The 23,287-nt window shown below is 38.6% G+C and overlaps 1 protein-coding gene across 7 annotated transcripts in view; it reads right to left on the reverse strand.

The window, feature by feature from the left end:
* adam23a (ADAM metallopeptidase domain 23a) overlaps window positions 1-23,287 on the reverse strand; it is a 107,962-nt gene that overhangs the window by 45,473 nt on the left and 39,202 nt on the right. For all 7 annotated transcript variants that reach the window (XM_088606804.1, XM_088606808.1, XM_088606803.1 and 4 more), the window contains exons 5-7: window positions 18,451-18,533; window positions 7,945-8,008; window positions 4,684-4,756 (exon numbers count right to left, since the gene is read on the reverse strand). In XM_088606804.1, the coding sequence (XP_088462930.1) occupies window positions 4,684-4,756; window positions 7,945-8,008; window positions 18,451-18,533 (220 nt within the window). The remainder of the gene's footprint in view (window positions 1-4,683; window positions 4,757-7,944; window positions 8,009-18,450; window positions 18,534-23,287) is intronic.

Genomic DNA, 23,287 nt, shown 5'->3' on the forward strand with positions numbered 1-23,287 from the left:
AGATCAACACAAGGGTTTGACTGTATTAGCTGCATTACCAGCACCGCTTGCCTCCACATTTCAACACCCCCCTCCCACCTCCAGCAACGCAGGCACAAGCAGTAGATAATTTCAAGATGACGGCAGGATTAGCAGGACAGGAGAGAATGTGGAAGGCATTGTTTAAAAACAGGTGGTTTTTAAAAGACAACTTGTGTTTAAAAAGATTACCACTATTTAAAAGATACAGTATGTACTGAATAAAGAATTCCAGTGCCATATACCATTTACTTGTTTACTATACAGGAGGTATTTAGGGTGTCACATCAGCGTGTAACTGTAGATCAGTGTTCAGACTACACCAGTTCTACAAATACCAAAGCCTCCCATCGTACGCAGCACGGAGGGAACTTTGCCGTGCAGTAATTTCTGAAGAGGATTTTGAAAGGGGACTTCCTTTTCTGCCACACTTAAAAATATAATGACATATCTTTATCCTTTTTGCTTGCCTTGAAAAGTTTCTACTAAGGTTTTCTCTCCCACGATGCATGTCTAAAATGTTCCATCTCTGTTGGCTCTTTTCAAATGTTACGTGACTTCTGTCATATCACCACACCTCTGATTCCATACCATCAGCTCCTGACATTTCGGTGAACGGCAAGTTCTGAGTGCCTTGAGTTACCGTCTTACGAGCACCAGAGCAGGTGCAGCCCTATAATGTCAAAACAAAAACTTTTCTGCTAGTTGCTGACACACAAAAGATCATACGGGAAGCTATCTGTGTGCCTCAATAACCACCATAAGATAAGAAGGTGTTTTTCAATATAGTCTATCCAACGGAAGCATGAATGCACAAAATTCAATCTCTTTATTTGGGCACACTGTGCTAGGACAAAAAGCCACTCACCTATATTGTATCCATCCTACATTGTAACAGCCAGAGCCTATCCCGGCAAGGAATGGGAAATGGTTACGAGGCAGGGTACACCCTGGACAGGAAGCTACTCCCTAACAGGGCAGACACACAGACACGCACACACTCACACCAGGGCCAGTTCTACCAGAAACCAATTAACCCACCAGCATGACTTACTTTAGGTCTGTGGGAGGAAACTAGAGCACACAGAGGAAACCCACGCAAACACAGGGAGAACATACAAACCCCACACAGACAGCACCCCAGGAACTGAACTTATATGTGAAATTTCCACATGACACCAGAATAAGAAAATTAACAAACACCTTGGGGGCGTAAATGAAATTTGAGAAGACAGATGCAATTCCAACAATGGGCAAACACCAGACATATAACATTCAAAGTTAACGAGCAGAAAACGTGAAGAAGCTGCTTATGAAAAATTGAGGTGTTCGTGTTGACATCCATTACATCTTCTACAAAATACAGTGAAACAATAAGGCAGTGTTAAGATACACAGTTAAAAGCTTAGAACTAGGGACAGGATATTAAAATTTTAGAGTGCACTATTACGAAGGCATCTTTATTTTTTCTAGTTTTGCTTAGCACATTACAAAAAATACAATGGCGCTCTTAAATCGATCACCTACTGGCAACTAATGAGCTGATGGTCGAAAAGGCCTCCTTTCATTTGGAACCTCTCTCGGGCTCTTAATTTAAGTAAGACAGAACAATTTAAAGGCATGAAACCATTACAATCAAAGCTTGTAGGATGCCCCTTGGGTGCTGTGCGCATATTATAAGCAGAACCTTTCAGCCTTCGGGAACATATGGCTCGGCTGCTCTTTGAAAAAAGTGTGTGTTTGCCAAACTGAAGGTCACTCTCCATTAATAGGTGTCGAGTGTTCAGAAAATGCTGCACAGCTGCCATTTTTAATGAAATCACAAAGATAGTAACAGCGTTACCTCTTAAAGAGGTTAGGAACAACACTGACTTACAGATACCATTCTGTCCTCGGGCTGTAAATAATTTTTTGAAACACTAATTCGGTATTAAAAAAGAAAGGCACATTCTGATTCATCTGCCATGTGACACTTGTAAATCAAATTATAGGGATTTGGATGCGATTCTTCAAATGATTCAGGCACACACACACATTCTGTGACCGAAACTTGACAAAAAAGTGTAACCCCTCCATTTTAAAATACTGTTGCAGGCATCACAGTGCCTGCTACTGAAAAGACAGTGGGGGAAATTGCAGTGGGCATATTTTTAAAGAATGTAACATGCTTCATAGAAAAGCTTTTTACAGAGTGACGGTATCAGCAGTTTCGTTCATGTGCTGAGCTAGCTATCCTTATGACCTCCAAATTGTACTGAACTGAAGTATGTCGAACAGCTTGCTGGCTCATGATCAGGTTTCGGCCTTCGTTACCAGAAGTACTGTATAAACAAATCCCTGGATAAGAGATACTGTACTACAGAACATCGTTCCAAACTTAAAATGAATGAACTAGATATGAAGGTATTCATTTAGTTTGATTCATCATATTTCACTGAAGACAAAAAAGACATCTTTGCATCAATAGCATAATTTTAAAACTTATTCCAAGGAGACACTTGAAAAAACCCTTTTCTCCTTCCTGATCATTACATTCTGGGAAAAATGGCCACTTCTGACTGGAATGTTCAATTTATAACAGTAACCTGAATGATGTGCTTGTGTTGCTGGAAATTTTAGTAAATGGAATATAAACTGGAATATGGAATATAAATGCCAAAAAACTTAATTTGTTTGATACATAACAATGCTTATCATGGACAGAATATAGTAGGCGCATGACTTGTACTTGATGTAAGGTTATGTACTGAGTATATTTCAGTCATTGTAGCAAATAGCAAGAAAAGATCTGCAATAAAATTCGTTTGAAATACTGGTGGAATTGAGAAGAATGGGCTTAATTTAAATGTTAATAGATGAGAGAGGTTAGAGGTAACATCAGAGGTAAAGATCACACAAGAGAGATCACCAACAGTTGTGAGAACCTGGTATATCAGTCTCTTTACGTTAAAATCACAGTTAAAAGGTTCCCCTTGGTCTCTATTGTAAGGGTTAGATGGGCTGGTTTGGACAACTCCTGGAGAGCAGTTTCTGAGGGAAGACAGGTAGGGGATGAGGAAAAGTTATCTTCCCACATGGGTTAGATCTTATTACGGGGCCAAAGGTTAACGTTGACACAGCTCTGGGGTGGAAGCTGTCTTAGTGCCACTTAAGGTAATATTTCCTGCTGGCAACACAACAAGGTAAAGCAGTAGCTTTAGATTCAGCTGTTGGCAAGTCATGGGTCCCAGTACGGTTTTGTGTCCCTGGCCTAAGAGGATCAGCCAGTCTGTGGTTCCACCACTACTACTAAAGGGTTCTAATAATAAGGTGTGATGTCACATGTCAAAATTTCATGGCAGGGGAAAATAACAACCTGCCCAGCCAGTACTGCTCTTATTAGCAGGGGTGGTAACATGGCGGGAGTGGGCAGAGATGTGGTGAGCACCGGTAAAGTCAACGCCCCTAACTGAGGGACGGAAGCACCGGTGTGAGGTTAGCAAGAACCACAAATAACACCAAAAGAACCTCAAAAAAACAAGAAAAACACGAACAAAAAGCAAAAAGAAATGTGTCCCTCTGTGCATCGCGAGATCAAGGCTGGGCTTATCCTATTCAACGGGATCCAGCCTGGGAAAAAGAAGCCCCTTAGCACAGCAGTGACTAGACTGGACCTTCCCTATTCAGCGGGGTCCAGTCTGGAAGAGCAGGGAGCGCAGGGCCAAAGCAAAATACAAACTCATGGATTGGAGATACGCAACGGGACAGGCAAAAAGAAAAGAAAAGAGAAAGAATGATGGCCTTTACGTGGGTACAATCCCCCTCCGGGACTGCCAGGGAAATGATCCTTCCCTTCCGGGGGTGGCCCTGCTCGTCCCTTCGGGGGTAGTCCAGTGTGCCTTTATAGAGCCCTCACAGCTGTGGCTGATCCTCTTGCAGCCAGAACAGCGGTGATGACTTCACCCAGGGCTCCGCCTCCAATACTGAACACGCCCCCGCATAATGCCACCGGGTGTTTAAAAACATCTCAACAGCAACACCCCACTCTTTTATCAGCACTGCTGAAAAGTAATATTCAGCAACAGGTCTGTTCTTCGGCAGAGCTGGTGAAATAGCACAAGAGAGGTGCTGTTCTTTTATCAGTGCTGGGAAACATAAAATTCAGTAACATGGCTGTTCTTCACCAGCACTTGTGAAATAACATAGCAGAGGTCTTCTATCAGCTCTGGGGAGAACAGTCAGTAACAGGACTGCGTCGACTCTAGTGAAATACAACTGCAATTCTGCTCCTTCTTACCCTTACAGGAAAGTAAACTCCTGCAAAGAGACCAATCTAGTCTGTGTGGAAAAGGAGTGGGGTGATCTGAATAGCCTTCCATCTGGAAATCAGCTCATTGTATACACACCCATCTTCCTAGTTGCTCAGCACTCTATTTATTCTGTCTGGAGCAGGACGAGCAGCTGATTCTGCTCCAGTGATTGTTGAGTCTGTCAACTTACCGGGATCTGCACGCCATCTTGTGAAAGGTGAAGCATCAAAATAAACACACATAAACCGAGGCACATTCCCACACGGCATCACAAAGGTTATGTGATTGGTTAGTGGAATAACTCATTAGGCTTAACGATGGAGAGACTCGTTTGAGTTTATATTGGTTACTATTCCTGGAGGGGATCTGGAGTTACCTGAGTCATTGAACTGTTCTATTGACTGGATGCTCAGGCTCCTTCTGATTGAATGTGGTCGAGCAGCTGTGTCCTGCAAAAGAAAAAAAACAACTTATTAAGACTAAATTAAATATATTTGATAAAATCAATGTCTGCATAATTGTATTAAAGATAAAAAATTGGAATGCAGGTTTTAAAAATTGCTTGAAAAGGGTTACCAAACAGGCTTCTAGTAAGAACACATACTGTAAGAGTTACAAACCAACTGACAACATCTCATGGGCAATGGAAAACAGTATCAGAATTTCATTATGTCAAGCTTTACATTTTCTGCCATTTGAAAACCTAGTGTTAAAGTAAAGATTCTACAGTTAAATTTGATTCCAAAATATATTTTGCCACATATGAAGTACTGCAAGTTCTAAAACTCAAACTGAACTGACAGTTCATCACCAATTATGAAATAATTAAAATAAAATAAAACAAAAGATGTCATTATTTTGAAAACATTGACATTGATACAACAAATGTGCTGTAACAAGAAAGCATTGTCATAGATGAAGAGTACCTAAACGTCTGTATACGTACTACAACATCTGCTATATTTAACAAAACTCAAATCTGGGCACTGTGTGATTAATGCAGCTGTCAGTGTGATTAATTTCCGCACAGACCTATGGGGAAGGGAAAAAAGCTGAAATAGGGAAATACATTTTTTACATGAAAAACCAAAGGCATGTTATTTCAGCAGTATTCTCACACAAGATGTAATCTTACTTCACCCTTATCCTTATTAAAAAGCATTTGAAAGGGAAAACATTCACATTTTAGAAGTTGTATTCTAAAATCATCCTGACATTAAATACAGTCACAGTAATTTAAATTTCAATGTGTGGCTATGTATATGCTACTTCTACAGTATTTATTTCTTAAATTTACACATGGAGAACTTGGAAGGTCTACACATCACAAACCATGTAAAACATAAAAATAGAGAGATATTCTGGAGCAAAAGAATAAGGGCACCAATAAGTACTATAGTGACACACTTTTAACACCTGGGTCTATGTTTCTACTGTGTTTGCATTGATCAGTTAGCATTCCTAGTACAAAAGGTAATTTTTTCTCAATTTTCTCAATAGACTATGCACTGATCTCCAAGTCATTGTAAAATAATGTTCCGGACAACTTCATTTGTCAACAAGGAAGATTTCTATTTTAAAAGGCCATTTTAATTGCAGAACGTGTGCCCTCAGAAGACTGAGTTCACAATTATACCTGCATTGCTTGTATGTTGATTACAATCAAATTACAATTACAGTGACATCTCCTGACTATATATTTATTTTAATAGAAGTCCATTGTTTTACACTCTAATAAACTGTACAGTACTACTGAATACAGTAAGTAACTCAAACATGTTTTACATCTGTATCTTCGGAAGAAGTTAAACCCAGGTCTGTCAGTTCTGTTGGTAGTTATTAAAAATACAGTCTATGGTCTGAATGATGCTGAACAAAACATTCTAAAAATGAGGAATCCTTCCTCAGATGTTGCTTCAACGTCTTCTGGTGTTTCTAATCCAAACAGAGAAACAACCACACTAATAACAGGAAATGAGATGTTTTTACCAGTCAAAACCACACAGGATCACATGCTTTTAAAAACATTTTTCTTTCCTTAGCGATGGGAAGGGGAAGGAAAAGACTCCTCATCTCTTGATTCCTAAGTGTTCCTATTAAATCTTTCCTAAACTGAAATGAGTTTTCATGTGACACCTAAAACACCACAGCAACAAACAACCAAAAGGGATTAAAGCAGGTTTTTTTTGCGATGTACTTCATTTTTTTTAGCTGTACTAGGAAGTTGGTTGGTGATTTTCAGACAAAGATGCTTATTTATACAGACTACCATCTGTCTGACCTTGGTGACAATGTTTTTTAGAAGTTCATTGTAAAGTTTACTGGCATGATACTGACGTAACCAAGACAAGATACTGACGTAACCAAGACAAAAGGCAATACTATCAAAGTACCCCGTTTCTTACATACACTGAAATTAGATCATTAAAAATGATTAAACAATTACAGTACAGGGTTATCTACAAAAAAAAGCTTAATGTTCTTTGATTAAATGTTCCAAAATGTTATTTTAATGTACAGCATATACTATAGGTACTGTTTGGGGGGGGGATAGAACAGAGGTTAGCAATGCTGCCTAGCAGCTCCAGAGCACTGTGTTCTGGTCTCCCCCCATAGACCAAAGTCATGCTGGTATGTTACTTGGCTTCTGGGAAAACTGGTGTGGGTGAGTGTGTTTGTGGCTGTGTGTGCCCTGGACTGTGTGTGGACTGATGTCCTCTCCAGGGTGTATCCTGCCTTGCACCCGTTGCATGCTGGGATAGGCTCTGGCTCCCTTGTTCTCGACAAACCAGTTAATAAAACAGATGGATGTGCTGCGGCTTTGTGAAATATTGCAGTGAAATGTGCCAACAATTTTCATTTGTGACAGTAACATGTGTGGTACAAGTAAGGTTAATTTGGCTCAGATCGTTTCAGGACAGGGGGAATCGATCAAATACACTATTTTAATTCAATGTCTTTTGCCTTTACCTTTAACAAGTACGATTATTTGTTGATGACCAAAAAATAATTAACAACTTCAAATCAGGAGCTGGACCAAAAAAAACAGTTCCTATGCCTGACAAATCACACTATATCTCCTTGTTACTGACTCATAACAGCAACATGTGAGATTGCATTGTTGGACAGGCTGGCTGCCAATGATTGTAATTTAAATAAAATACATAACTTTTACTGTATATTTTCTTTGCTTTCAGTGTTAGCACTCTCCCCTGCAGTCTATCCATCTATTGAGTTTCCTTTATATTTCCCTTTTTTCCATATTATTGATTCGTTATTGCTACTTACTGTAACTTGAGAATAACTGCTTAATCTACCTTTCATGACAAGTCCCGGTGCTTTTTAACAGGGCAATGTGAATATACAGTACTGTCAAATTTGACCAAATAATGTCCAAAAAGGTAAATTGTAAATATTGTAAGTAAAAAAAAACTGTTAATATTTTTGAAGACAAATACTTAATAAAAATCTTAGACCTGGTTAGTGATTAGTGACACTAAAGGTCAAAACTCAATGCCCTTCCACAAACCTACTTTTTGTCCTGGAATCAGACCATTTAGCTCCAATTGAATTTGTAACTGCTATTCACTTGGTAGAGACATTTGCTCTGCAGCGTCTGAATGAGAAGAGAACTTACTATAAAATGCTGCTGGTGCAATGGTTCAATTAGGTACATATGGACCCCATCGTCAAACATGCCACTGTGAGAGACAGAAAGAGAGAGAGAAATATTAGATCCGAAGCAGATGCTGTTGGGAGAGCAGTCGGTAAATCAAAAGAGCAGTAGATTATATTTGCTTCTGTATATTGCTTTCTAAATCAATCTGGATTGTTTTCCTTTGGATGTTGTAAACATCTGGAATGAACCAAGGTTAAGTTTGACTTGCAAAAATATCCACAAATTGGACTATTGTTTGTGATATCAGTGGCGCTAATTTGACTCTAGAAAAATGGGAAAACACCTAGCCCTCTTAATGGATGTGATAAAAAGAAAAACTGAAGGACAATTTGCTGCATAGTCTCACCACACAAGGGGTCTGAGTGCTGGTAACTACTCAACAATAACTGAATAACTACAGTAAGCGTAGATTTCGTTTACAAAACAGAGATTTGAAAGAAACTCACTCAAATTTAGTACTTCTTATACAGAATATCAGTAGTAAACATTTGAATTGCCAGTTCCTTTTTGTCAAAGGTAGTGGTTAAACTATAAAATAGCTCCATGCAGTCTAAAACATTGTGAAGAAGCCTCTCAGGTTAACACAGACTTCGTTTTGATCCACTGGACCATGTACACAAATTAAAGTCTGAGTGTTTATACACAGATGATAGCAACCAAACGCAGTGTGTGTAAAGAGGGCTTTACTGCTGACTTTGTCAGAAAACAAAACACGTTTCACACCCTGAAGAGACACAAAGGACACAATCTGTCAAGATGCTGAGTATGCATTTGGAAGGGCTATACTTGGTTCCTTCAAGGATCAGCACAATAAGGGAGGAAATAAATTATAACACAAGACAGTTAACATGACGCACGCACACATGTTCGTGCGTTTCGGTTATTTTTAAACGCATCAGTTTGTGAATTTACATGATAAGCATATAGGCAAATGTTTAGCTTTCTGCCCACTCACACTTACATTTATCAATTTACTTCTTATTATAGATCTCAAATTGGTTTCACTTTCAAATGTGTCCTGACGGATGGAATGCAAACGCTTGAGTTGAGGGGAGGCTCTGTGAATCCTTACTCTTTTCCTTTTGGAATTCTAAATGGAGCTCCTATTGTCCAAAGTATTGTCAGCTCTTTGGGTATTGAAATCCAGTGTATTGCAGGCAGTGATTTCTATACTCCTAGACTTCAGACAAGAAAGAGATTGCAGATAAAAGACTTCAGCCCACACCCAAGTTCCCCTCACTGCCAGAAGACAAGGCAACCACCAAAGCACTAGACACACCCCTCCGGTGCTGAATGAGAAAGGTTGAGCTGAAATAGGTACTATGCAAGAAGGCACTTTAATAACCTTGGTGAAGCCGAATTAAAATTATTTTATATCAACTACTACGAAGAAAAAAAGGCAGAAAAAAACGTGTGTAAACAAAAATCGATTTGAAAGGTTTCATTTATGAATAATGAGAATGTGTTAACAGCACAACTTTTGTATTGGCTGTGTTTTAACCCGGACCCTGTCGCCTTAAAAAGGAGAGAACTGTACCACTGGGCAGCCAACACGTCACTTTTTCCATTACAACAAATCTAGTTAAAACCCCAAAACATTATAAAGCACGTGACTGGGTTACTTTGAGGCATAAATATTTATGAAAAAGATGGAATACTTTTGCGGAACTTATTCTTTTATTTTTAGCTACCACTACCTGGTATATACGAATATTATATTTTTCATTTATTTCTTACTCATAAATTAATATTGTCAACGATGTTCAGAGACGTTATTATACTTTCATAGATTCAAAGAAGTACACTAGCAAAACAGATTAAATGAAGCAATTGTTTCACTAACGTCTAACGCACTTGGGGTGCTATCTATCAATCATCAAACAGTGCAAAGTTAGATTTGGTGTGCCAAATATGCAGATAGCACCCCAGGAATTAATCCCAGGGCCCCAGCACTGTGAAGCAGCAATGCTAACCACTCCCAATCACATCATTATCAGTGGCACAATATTCCCTTACAATGAAAAACGCTTGGAGGTCACTTGGAGGTTGCCAGATGGACAATATAAGAACCAAATAGATTACATCATCATAGGAGGAAGATGGAGAAGTCTGGACTGAAAACCTATTATTGATACAGGCAGAAACGGTTACCTAATCATTGCAAAAGTCAAGATCAAATGAAAGAAAACTAAAAGTCCAGGAGCAGCGATGAAATATGACAGCAAAATAGTTTTTCCTATGAACATGTTCTGCCAACTATCACTTCAGAACAGCATTCAAGACAGGGAGAAACAATGGGTTGATTTTAACAAAAGTGCACGAAAAGCATGTGACACACAGGCAAAAGAAGAAAGGGGAATAGATTAGTGACAGAACTTGGCAAGGGAACATACAGAAGGGGAAGGGATTGCAAGCAAAACTCAAAAGATGCCAAGCAGCAGCTTCTAAGCCATTAAAATGCCCAGTATAATCTGGTCAAGGATAATGCCAGAAATGACCACACAATGTGGGTAGAGAACAGTATCAAACCTGCAAAAGATGCGCTTGTAACAATGGACATGGAAACACTCTACAGAACAATTCAAACTCATAGGAAATTGAAGGAGGAAGACACTCCCAGTGCACAGTAAGGATGGGATAGTCATTGCTGACGGAAAACAGAACAGTTAAAGGAACACTCTGAGGAAAAGACCCAAGCCCACGCCTAATGGCAGTTAGCAACACCTGCTTAAAAGGGCAGCACATGGAAGTGAGACATAAACATGGGGTTGTTCAGCAAAGGTGAGAAAAACAATCAAGGTCTTGACAAACATGTGGAAGATAGAGGCAGTGCCAAAAAGAATGGGAATTAATCACAAACTTCACAAGCATAGTATTCAATTCTGAAGACCTACACTGCACCAGTTGGACGTCAATGGGGGGGGAGGGGTAGGAGAGAGAGGAGGAAACATGTCACCATAGCCCTAGGCCTCAAGTATAACACAGGCAGAAGAGGCAGTGAGGGCTCTGAACTGATCCCAGTACCAACTGAAATCAGGTGCTACCTTGGACAGAGTGACAGTCAGTGACCAGAGAGGCTCCCTCCGGGGCAGAAGAAAGGAGGACTGGGGCAAGGGAACACCCTATCAAAGCCAACAGCCATATCACCTTGCAACTCACAGCTGACAGCCCACTGAAGATCAGCAGGTGTGAGCCTGGTCAGTACCTAGATGGGAGACCTCCTGGGAAAAACTAAGATTGCTACTGGAGGTGTTAGTGGGGCCAGCAGGGGGCGCTCACCCTGCCATCAAAACATTGTGTTTCTTTTTTCTCCTGTTATGAGCATGGAATTACCTGTTCCTTTGCAGCCTACGCATGCTGACGCAGCTACCCACCTGAACTAATGTCAAATTACGCAATGCATAAATTAGAACTGACTTGAAATATGCTCAGTTTTGGTCACCATGCTACTAGAAAGAAATACTTCATGTGGGTTTAGAGACTGTACTTTTACAAAAAAAAAGAGCAGAGGGGTATCAGTCATTTACATTTTGTGGAAAATATTTATGTAGCTTTTAATGCTATTATTGTAATTGATAAACGTTTTTTAAATGCCCCATGCTTTGGACAGGTTAGCAATACTACTTTAGATGGCTGGTGTTTCATTACAGCATTTTTTACACAGCAAAAAGATAGGGACCTTAACTATAAGTTCATAATGCCTACACGCTTTTACCCAATTTGAAGAAACCTAAAAATGAACTACTAATGAACTATTGAGGGACTACTGCATGTAATGCAGACATCTTTGAGATTACTGCTAGAATAAACCACTCTTCCTAGTGTTTATCAGAGTAAAGAGAAGGAGGAGGCATTCCACACCAGACTGTACATTGAGCAAATTTCAAAATTATTCAATTATTTGTCCATTGTTCAGACTCTCAGGAGAAAGATGAGTTATGTTCAACCCATATCAAAGTAAAGAATGTGTACTTAGTTTGAAAGCATTTTTTCCTACTCCTACTGAACGCCATACTGTATATCATTTAATGTTATGTCACAGGTCCATGTAACTGGAATAGGTATTTTCTACTAAAAATGCTTACATCTGTAAATGGTTTTCCACTGTTTTTAGGCACAAATGCATTCAACTATACACTGAATTCTTTCTTGGTTGCCGGTAACAGTTTTTGTTCTAAATTATTAGAATAAATCAAACACTTATGCACCAATATATCACAATTTACTCCTAATATTTCATCATTTTGTCTGGGAAATTTTGTTCCTCGTTATATCAGGGATACAGTAATGACATTGCTAAAATAGATTCAAAACACAGCTTTTATGTCTGGCTTTTGGTCATTATTTTTATCAGTATTTTTATTCTAAAGTGCCCTGTGATTTGATTTTCACATGAAGGGCAACGCTGATGTCAGTGATTGCATTGGGCATTAGGCTTCATTTAAATTAAGATCAGAGGTTACACAATTTTTTTAAATTTTCACATTTTCTGTTTCTTAGGGGTGTGAATGCAATCGAAATATTGCAGTAGTTCTGCTTAAACGTTTTCTAAAATCTTTTATTTTTCTTGTTTTGAGATATAATGCTTGCTTTCTTGTTTTGCAGGCTACACAAATAAGTAATATAGGACCATGTACAATATAATCCTCGGACTTCTTGTGTTATGGGTATGGGTTGACCTGCAGTTGTTACCTCCCACCTAACCACTTATGTTTGTTGATGGGGATATTTCTTTTTAATGACATTTGTATCAGAGTATCCAGGACAGACATCAACGGATGTTTAAGAAATAACCAAAACCTTTGGCTCTAGGAGGCAGGATGTGAGATTCTGAGTGGGTGTGAGTGGATGTCTTTCTCTTTTTTTTTTTTTGTTGCCTTTTTTCAATGCACAGATGGGTTTGCAGGTGGATGCTTAAGCTGAATGTCATAAGCATGAATTTTTAGAAAATGATAATTGTAAATATTCAATCATTCTTGTTGCATTTTACTTGCATCTGGTTATATTACAGTAAATACCATTATGCTGATGTAACTAGATTACAGAATTTCATACTATCTTCTTAAATACTAGTTTTGTTCATAAGCGTCTTTGAAAATTGCAAACATTTATTCGCACATGTACATCACTATTGATGAATTATTAAGGTTATATTGATATATTATTATAAAAAATCTTTTTTTACCTTTTTAAGTGCAAAAGCTTTTATATTTTTTTAAGTTTTTGAAGTACTATACACTTTTGTATTGTGTGTCCTACACATAAAGATATCATCTTTCCAGTTTGTATTCATATTTTGTATTAATTTAATAAATTTACGTCAGCACAGATGTGATCAAATCCCAGATCAAACAATGTCTTGCAAAGGAACCAAAGATCCAAATTCTTCAACAATATATTCAGGGAGTATTGTAGGGCTCTTCAAGTAAAAACAAATTCATATATGTATCTGATTTTGTATTCATTGACTGGAAAAGCTGCAGAATACATGGTCTTCAAGGGGTCAATAAACCATAGTCAGTTTTCTGAGAGTTTTATAAAAAGCTATCTTTATGACTTAAGCAGAAAAGGAAATTCAAAAATTAAAAAAGTCATTTCTTTTTTTAGCAGGAACCAGAGCCATAGTTGCTTCCTCTGAAGTACTTCCTGTTTGCTAGTCCACTGAGGTAAATAAGGTCTCCTAGTCAGTTTTGCAGGTCTGCCAGTGAAAACCCTCTGCTTAGAATGCCAGACCCAGCCTGAAGGCTCAGATCAAGACCATACTGAGCTTGAAAAGGGTGACAGATAATGAGATCAACACATCACAGAGAGCAGTCAGCAGCAGGAATCTTAGACATATAATGCGACTGAAGACCTGTCACAAAGACACCCATCCTTCTGCTATCCAACCAGAAAAAAGGTCCTAGTTCATAAACCTTCGGAAAATTGTAATTCTCCCTGACTCCAGATGAAATGTCTTTTCAACACTGAATTACTCCTGGAATGGATATTTATGAAGAAAAATATACTGTACATGTGCACCTTTTGGTTTTCATTTTGAATTCCAATTCTAAAAGTAAGGGACTTGAGGCTTTAAGTTCTCCTAAGCTTATCGGGGTGATACCAGATATTTTCAGTATTGTGTGGCACAGTGGTTAGCGTAGCTGCCTTGCAGAGCTGGGTTCCATTCCAGGGATGGCTCCTGCATGAAATTTGTTTGTTCTCCCCATGTTCCTGTAGGTTTCCTTCAAATGTACTGCTTTCCTCCCACAGTCCAAAGCCGGTAGGTTAATTGGCACTGGTGTGGGTGGGTGTGTGTGGTCTGCAATGGATTAGGCATCCCATCGATGTACTGTACAGTATATCCTGCCTTGTCAGTTTACTAATTGGATGGATATTTTCATTATGGTTGAACAGTGATAAAATAGCGTTTCTGTCAAGAGAGATATATAACATGGTCTCCGACAACCTTTGACACAATTGTTTGTTAGTGTATGGATATGTGAGCTCGCACAGGATCTTCTTGAACATCTTACAATTGCTGCTCTTTATCTCAGCCTATAACCCCCTCAGCTCTTTTCTGGCAGCTTACCAACTACGCCAGTGCATGTTTTGGGATGAGGTTCTACACCCACAGCAAAACACATGAATGATTTATTGTAACCCAGGATCTGAATTATAATAGAATTTATACAGGGGTTAAGTCATTACAAAGTATTTCCCACTTACAACAAACAAAGACCTCTTTGAATTTGAATATACAGTATGTTTTTTTCCTCATGTAATCCCTCAAAATTCACTTTTCCCATCTTTTGACAGCATGTGTCCAGTTTTGATTAAAATCTTTGAAAATAACAGAATACAATCACAGAAGATTCTTCATACACTTATAGTACAGTATATACTTCTTAATGCATTATTATGATTATATTGATCCTCACGGTATGGCACAAATGTTTCTGAACCAGAATCATTTTGAAGACAGTGCTACTACAGTTTAAGTTTATGTCGAATTAAAGTTACCAGAGTTAAATATATGTTAATTTCTAAACCTATAGTAATTGTTCATTTCTAAACCACCTATGGAAACTGTCTTTTTACCTTAAGGCTATGAGCTCTAGATACAGTGCCTTGCGAAAGTATTCGGCCCCCTTGAACTTTTCAACCTTTTGCCACATTTCAGGCTTCAAACATAAAGATATAATTTTTTTATTTTATGTGAAGAATCACCAACAAGTGGGACACAATTGTGAAGTGGAACGAAATCTATTGGATTTTTGAAACTTTTTTAACTAATAAAAAAATGAAAAGTGGGGCGTGCAAAATTATTCGGCCCCTTTACTTTCAGTGCAGCAAACTCACTCCAGAAGTTCAGCGAGGATCTCTGAATGATCCAATGTTGTCCTAAATGACTGATGGTGATAAATAGAATCCACCTGTGTGTAATCAAGTCTCTGTATAAATGCACCTGCTCTGTGATAGTGTCAAGGTTCTGTTGAAAGCGCAGAGAGCATCATGAAGACCAAGGAACACACCAGGCAGGTCCGTAATACTGTTGTGGAGAAGTTTAAAGCCGGATTTGGATACAAAAAGATTTCCCAAGCTTCAAACATCCCAAGGAGCACTGTGCAAGCGATCATCTTGAAATGGAAGGAGTATCAGACCACTGCAAATCTACCAAGACCTGGCCGTCCCTCTAAACTTTCAGCTCAGACAAGGAGAAGACTGATCAGAGATGCAGCCAAGAGGCCCATGATCACTCTGGATGAACTGCAGAGAACTACAGCTGAGGTGGGAGAGTCTGTCCATAGGACAACAATCAGTCTTACACTGCACAAATCTGGCCTTTATGGAAGAGTGGCAAGAAGAAAGCCATTTCTCAAAGATATCCATAAAAAGTCTCGTCTAAAGTTTGCCACAAGCCACCTGGGAGACACCCCAAACATGTGGAAGAAGGTGCTCTGGTCAGATGAAACCAAAATCGAACTTTTTGGCCACAATGCAAAACGATATGTTTGGCGTAAAAGCAACACAGCTCATCACCCTCAACACACCATCCCCACTGTCAAACATGGTGGTGGCAGCATCATGGTTTGGGCCTGCTTTTCTTCAGCAGGGACAGGGAAGATGGTTAAAATTGAGGGGAAGATGGATGCAGCCAAATACAGGACCATTCTGGATGAAAACCTGTTGGAGTCTGCAAAAGACCTGAAACTGGGACGGAGATTTATCTTCCAACAAGACAATGATCCCAAACATACAGCAAAATCTACAAAGGAATGGTTCACAAATAAACGTATCCAGGTGTTTGAATGGCCAAGTCAAAGTCCAGACCTGAATCCAATCGAGAATCTGTGGAAAGAGCTGAAAACTGCTGTTCACAAACGCTCTCCATCCAACCTCACTGAGCTCGAGCTGTTTTGCAAGGAAGAATGGGCAAGAATTTCAGTCTCTCGATGTGCAAAACTGATAGAGACATACCCCAAGCGACTTGCAGCTGTAATCGCAGCAAAAGGTGGCTCTACAAAGTATTAACGCAAGGGGGCCGAATAATTTTGCACGCCCCACTTTTCATTTTTTTATTAGTTAAAAAAGTTTCAAAAATCCAATAGATTTCGTTCCACTTCACAATTGTGTCCCACTTGTTGGTGATTCTTCACATAAAATAAAAAATGTATATCTTTATGTTTGAAGCCTGAAATGTGGCAAAAGGTTGAAAAGTTCAAGGGGGCCGAATACTTTCGCAAGGCACTGTACAAGGTTAAGCTGTTTAATTTACAGTAAAAACAACTCTATACGTTTCACTCAGGTGTATGTTAAGATTTTAGAACTGCTGATGTATGGCACTATGGCATTCACCACTACAACACAACCAATACTCTCAGGGTCCGCTGCCACAATATCTCATGCATTAGTTCCCTCATCAGAGAGGATAAAGCATTTAGTAGTGCTGTAGCCTTCATGTTCTCATGTTCTCAAGAACACATTTGCAACTGTCTTTGGGATGCAGGCCAAACTCTACAGACCTTCTGGGCTTTAAGGCTTCTGAGAATTTTTGACACTTTCACTGTTAGAAAAACTTCATGTCTCACTGTTCCACATCCTTGCTTATATCTGTCTCTGTCATTGTGTTTAACTTTTCACAGATGTGTAGTTGGACTCTTTAGCAGACACTGCTTATTAGCATTCATACACCTGGCAAGAGATAAATTATTTCTCTCCTTTTTGCCTTCTCTGCTCTGGAAATGCTAATATTGAAATGTTGTTAGTGACCGTCATATTACTGAAGAACGTAAGCAGTCATTATTGTGATTATTAGTAAAAATGATCCTTTTAGGTTTAAGTAAACTTCCGTAATCTTTATATTTTATTTATTATTATTTCTGCTAATCTGAGATTTTTGTTATTCTTGACTCTGGATAATTTCTTGGGAAGCTGAAACAGGCTTCACCCATTTTTGTACCATATCCATAACCTTATTTAGCTGATGCTCAGATGACTTTAATAGCACGGCATCTTTTTAGACACAGCACAACTACTTATTATATTACAAAAACTGTGACAGTTCGGTATCAGTTACCTTATTGTCTATTGTGACTCATTTTCTGAAAATAGTCATATCTTATTGATCTAGTAACTGAAAATAAAGGAAAATATGTTCCTAGCCAAAAATACTGAACATACAGTAAGCATTTTTATGTGGTTAATGTGGTTAACACTGCTCTACTTACACACCACGAAAGAATTGATTACCTGAGTTCCCTTCATTTTGTGAAAACTGTAATAAATATGACAGCTTTACAATTTTCTTAAAAATGTAAAAAAAAATCTTTGTAAAGGGTAACGATTTCTTTTAAAAATCGTGGTTCATTATGTACACAGCGTATTTGATGGTTAATTCCTTGTAATACACGAGAACTAAAAGAAGTGAAACTTGCTGTAAAATGTCAAAAGCAGAATTCTCCACAATTTTAACAGCATCAGGTGTTTATTAAGCAGAGTGCTTGCCACCACAAAGCCCAGACCAGCATGAGAAGGATTCGGTCTCTGGCCTGCTTTCTCCAAATGGGCGAAATGTAACGTTTCACTGTGTGAGTCCCTCAAACATCACCAGCAGAGACAGCATCACCTGAAGGACCAGCGCTGGGAAACTCTGAGACAACGAAAGGGAACTAGCTGATGTAGGAAATGAGTATTTCACTCAGATGCTCATTAAGGCAGAGGACAAAAGCATGCCTTGAGCAGCATAAACACAAAGTTCTGTATTACACAAGATTAGCAAACAAGAGGCAGAGGTGTTTACCAGACACTCTGAGGATTAATAAATCTCCAGGGCCCTGTGTTATCCTACAAAGAAAACAAGCGATCATTTAGAAGCAACTGACAACTCTTCTAAGAGTCGTTCAAGAACATGAACACTGACTCAGTAGACTGAAATTCTGAAGGTCATTCCAACGTAGAGAAGGAGGTGGAAGCACAACTTACTGGAGACCATTGCATGTGGAAACTGCCACTTTGGAGTCGTCATTTCCCCTGATCTTACCATGGTAGTAGCAGTGTTCTCCACCCTGAAAACAGAATGAAAACTATTACTGAAGCTGCTCTAGGGGAAAAAAAAGAAAGCAAAGTCACATCACCATTCTGAATAATGAATAAGGTCGAAATGCCTTCCAAAAATCCTTTGAAAAGACATTTGTCCACAAACACAGGAACCCGTGCTAAATACACTGCATATTATCATCACACGCAAACCCAAATTGTTTTTTGGTATGAAATATTATCCCGACACAGGATATCTATTGCAGCTCAAAGAAAAACTAAAAGCATCAGAAATCTTATACTGCTGAGACACACTTCCACGATAAAGGTTATGGGATAAATCACAAACAACAGTGTCAATCATACAGTAGCTCACATTTGAAAAACTCTAAGTGTGATTAGAGAGAGACAATCATTGCATTCTTTTACAGTATACACATTAAAAAAGGTATACAATAGTCTACATTATTTTATTTGCCTGTATTTTATTGGCATTGCACTGTAATATGCACTCCGTGTGACACAACTGCAGCTGTTCTTGTTTAGACTGTAAAGTCAACAAAATTGTGCAGCACAAACAGCTTTGGAAAAGATGTCTTAAGGTCAATTAGCAATTGTGCAGAGGTCTCAAATAAACATCATGTCATTATCAGAAATTCAAAGACAAAGGTAAAACACACAGGAATATCACTGATTTTATGTCTTTGATTCCTTCTTCTCGTTCAGACTTCAGATGTCTTAAAGGTTCTCTGGAAGACTAATTTAGTAAGGTAGAGTCATTTTGGTAATTAAGTAAAAAGTGAATTACAAAAAAAGAATGACTGAAAAAATGTCAAAGTGCTGCTTCTACCCTGATTGAAAGTGTAAATGCAGACACACCAAGCTTTTTATGAGCAGGAAGTAAATGAGTAGTGGTTTAATGTTACCTTTGAAGTGTTCTGCAATTTCATCACTACCCTCTATTTGTTTTCTTTCAAATACTTAGATCAAATAGCTTAATGATACCTCCAAAAATAAATAAAAGGAGACAACAAAAGGAACTGCAGGTATTTGACATGTACTGTAATTGTGCCTCAAAAACCCATTTACTGTATGTAACATACTCTTATATTTATATTCCTATGCCCAGAAAAAAAATATTTAGCGGGATTCAAAATGCGTCATAAGGGATTTCTGCTGAGAAATGCAATCTTTCAATATTTCAAATAATTTCTGCTTTTATTACAGAGAATTTCTTTTTTCCGGGACTTCTGTGGGAGGAATGACATTTTAGGTGTGTGGGGACTTTAAAACTTTCCACTGACCCTCACTTTTAACAGCGAACTCCAACTAACCTCTCTGCTAGTACGTCTAAAAAGCCTTAACTCAGCACAATATGCACTATTTTTTAAAAACTTCCTCTTATTGCTTCCTGTCAAAGAAATCTTGGCTTATACCAACATTAAACAGATATAGACAGTTTTATGTAGGGGTAGATTTATGTAGGGTTGGCTAGTGTCAATTGTGATGTAATTATTGACTAGATAAAACTGAAACTAGTGTTAAAATGGATTAGGTGAACAACAATGGACATAACTGGCAATGGGAGCATAAAATAGAGTTAGTGAACTTTGTCTTTTTATTTTCTATTCTATTTTTCTTATTTTGTTGTGTTAAGGGACAGTTACAGATATTGATATTATTACAGCCTTTAATGAAATAATGAAATAAATCCCCTTGAAATACAGCCAATAATGAAAAAAATCCCCTTGTTTGCATCACTGTGCTCTATAAACCCTCACAGAGCCACTGATATCACCTTTTCCCACCCACCTGATCACAAATCCCGGGAAACTTAATTAATTCAACCATAATTACAACGTATTCTAACACATCACATCACTTACAGGAATATGTATGAATATTCGATGGATTAAGGACCGGGAAGTCTAACAGGAGGTCTTCCAACTACTGACGCTGTCATTATTTTTGGTTTGAAAGCTGTGTCGCATAACCTCCCTACCCATCCGAAGCCGCACCCCCTGCCCTTCCCAGTACATAGTTCCCAGATCTGTGAGGGACCGCTGCAGGAAGAGATGAGCTCCTCCGGCTGCCTGCAGAAAGCCACATTGTGCTGAGTCAGCAGCACGCTGCTATAGCAAGCCCACCTCATGACTCAGCAGCTCTCGTCTGCTTGCACTGCTGGAAGGTAGGGAGTGCCAGCGCCCTCTCATCCCTTACATTGCCTTGTGTGCAGCCCCCCAGTATAAAACAATTTCACCTTTACACCAATTTTCCCCTCTGATAAACAAAACCCATCATTATACACCTACCTTACAACAACAGTTGTGGAATCAAGCACTGGATATGAAATAGAAATGTAGTCCTGTATGTACCAAATCCTTGCAATATATAATAATAATATTAATATTAATAATAAACTTTATTTTATATAGCACCTTTAAAGGTGCTTTACAGGATGACAACAATAAATAAGAAGAATACACAAGATAAAACACAATTACAATATACAGAGGAGACTGTGGGTGGTGGTACTAAGAAGAGCAGAAGGGTGAAGAATGGAACCAGTTCAAAGGCTCTTCTGAAGAAGAGGGTTTTGAGTCTGGATTTAAAGGAGTTTAGAGAAGCTGACTCTCTGATATCCTTGGGGAGAGAGTTCCAGAGCTTGGGGGCATAACGGGAGAAGTCCCTGTCACCCATACAATGTAGACAGGCTTGGGGGACAGTAAGGAGAGCAGAATTAGAAGAGCGGAGGTTGCGAGGTGGGGAGTAGGGTGATAATAGTTCAGACAGGTACTGAGGTGCCAAGCCATGCAGAGCCTTATAGGTGAGCAGGAGGATTTTAAAGTCTACGCGGAATTTGACCGGAAGCCAGTGCAAGGACTCCAGGATAGGAGACCTGCACAAGACACTTGCAAGCAAAAATAATTAATTATAATGTATCAGATTAAAATAAATCCACCTCTGATTTCAAGATAAATCTGTTGTATTTACTGAATTTAAAAAAAACATATAATGCTAAAGCATCAAAAGAGAAATATTCTCTTTTTATCTAACAGATTCTACCTCTTCTTGAATGACCTGCTGTGCTGATATCATAGAGAACTGTGACAATTCTGCACGGCCTTCTTGTCCACAGTTCCCTCAGTCGTGCAGTCACCAGTCACGCCAGGCATTTCTGGATGTCACACAAGCGGAACACATATCTCACGGCACGCATACGCAATAACACTTTGGCCATTCCGATTATCCACAGTGTTTCGTGCTTGTCCTGCAATGTCACGTATCGCCACTGCTGCAGAAGGAGCCTTATTAGTTATCTGGGCAAAGCAGAAGGAAAACTGTTTCAGGGAACATGTCAGAGTAGTGAGAATCAAAGACTGTCCATTTTCTATGAGAGGAATGGAACAGAATCCCATGAGCATCTATAACCTGGTTAATAAAATGCATCTCAGGTGTCTTAATGGAGTTTATAACAGAGGTTCGGGAAAGAGGTGAGTTCCTAATCTCGCAAACTTCTCCTCACAAACGTATACTAATCTCACACCCACCCACCTCACACATTATCCACTAGGCTAGGCAGACCTTCCCTCATACAGGCGAGTCACACTAACACTCTCTACATATTAAGTCCCTCTGTCTCGTTAAGATCCAAACAAGCTATCAAACTTTATTTATTCCAACAGCAGAAACCAACGCAACTAAACTGTGACTTTCACAACAGATCCCCTGTCGATCAGCACTGTTCATGTCTGTCAACAAAATGCCATTCTCCTGGTAACAGTTTTGAAGTGATTCATTTCTTTAGAGGCTCAGTATATATGCCATTTGTTATGGCATTTGCCATGATGTTACTTCCTGTGACATGGTAACACTGTATATTTAGAAAGGTGTTTCTCAAAATAATATATAATGATGTGCATGTTAAGTTCTGTTTAGTTTAACATTTCCAATGTGCTGCTTGGCTGCATTACATCATCTTCTTGTACAGTAACTGAACTATTATTAAACCAGTTTAAATGCAGGTGATGTAGAGGAGTGTTTTTCATACAATACCGTAAAATAGGAACCCATACAGAGTGTACAGTTCCTGTTTTTTAAAAAATGATCAGTCTTCTTAAAAGCCTGGGGTAAAACACACAGGAGCCAAATTCAGAAATATTATTTTACTAAAGTAATATACTGTACAATGTTAAATATCTAATATCTATATATTTGAATAACAAATAATCTGGGTAACAAAAAAACTGAGTAACAAATCATTGATGCGCACTCAGTTATCCCGTGATCCTTAATCCTTTGAACTATCGGATCGCAAGCTGCTTTTTTCATGTACTGGTTCTTTACTTAGCTAGTCATAACATACAAATATACATATTTATTATATGTTTATACCATATGTTTTGACTTTTCTAAAGGGAATAGAAAATATTGGATTCACGCCTAACTGAATCACACATTTCAGTGTCGTTAAATCTTGGATAAACAGTTCATTTTATTGTTCTAATCACCACAAAAACAAAATTATTTTTTTCTATAATTTCTTGCATAATAGCCATATGTGTAGATAACAGTTTCCCATAATAACTCTTACTGTATGTATGTACATTGTTTGAATTAATTTTGAGGAGCACACTATATTATTCTTGTATAGGAACAAGTAATGGGTTTATTCCATGCTGAAAAAAAAGAAGAAAGAAAACGCAACGTTTCGGCCGTGGAGCCTTCTTCAGGTGTGAGGGAACATATATATTCTTGTATATGTGATTGTCTTGTATTATAA

This window comes from Lepisosteus platostomus, chromosome 14 (genome assembly GCF_059453375.1).
Source record: "Lepisosteus platostomus isolate fLepPlt1 chromosome 14, fLepPlt1.hap1, whole genome shotgun sequence".
Lineage (NCBI taxonomy): Eukaryota > Metazoa > Chordata > Actinopteri > Semionotiformes > Lepisosteidae > Lepisosteus > Lepisosteus platostomus.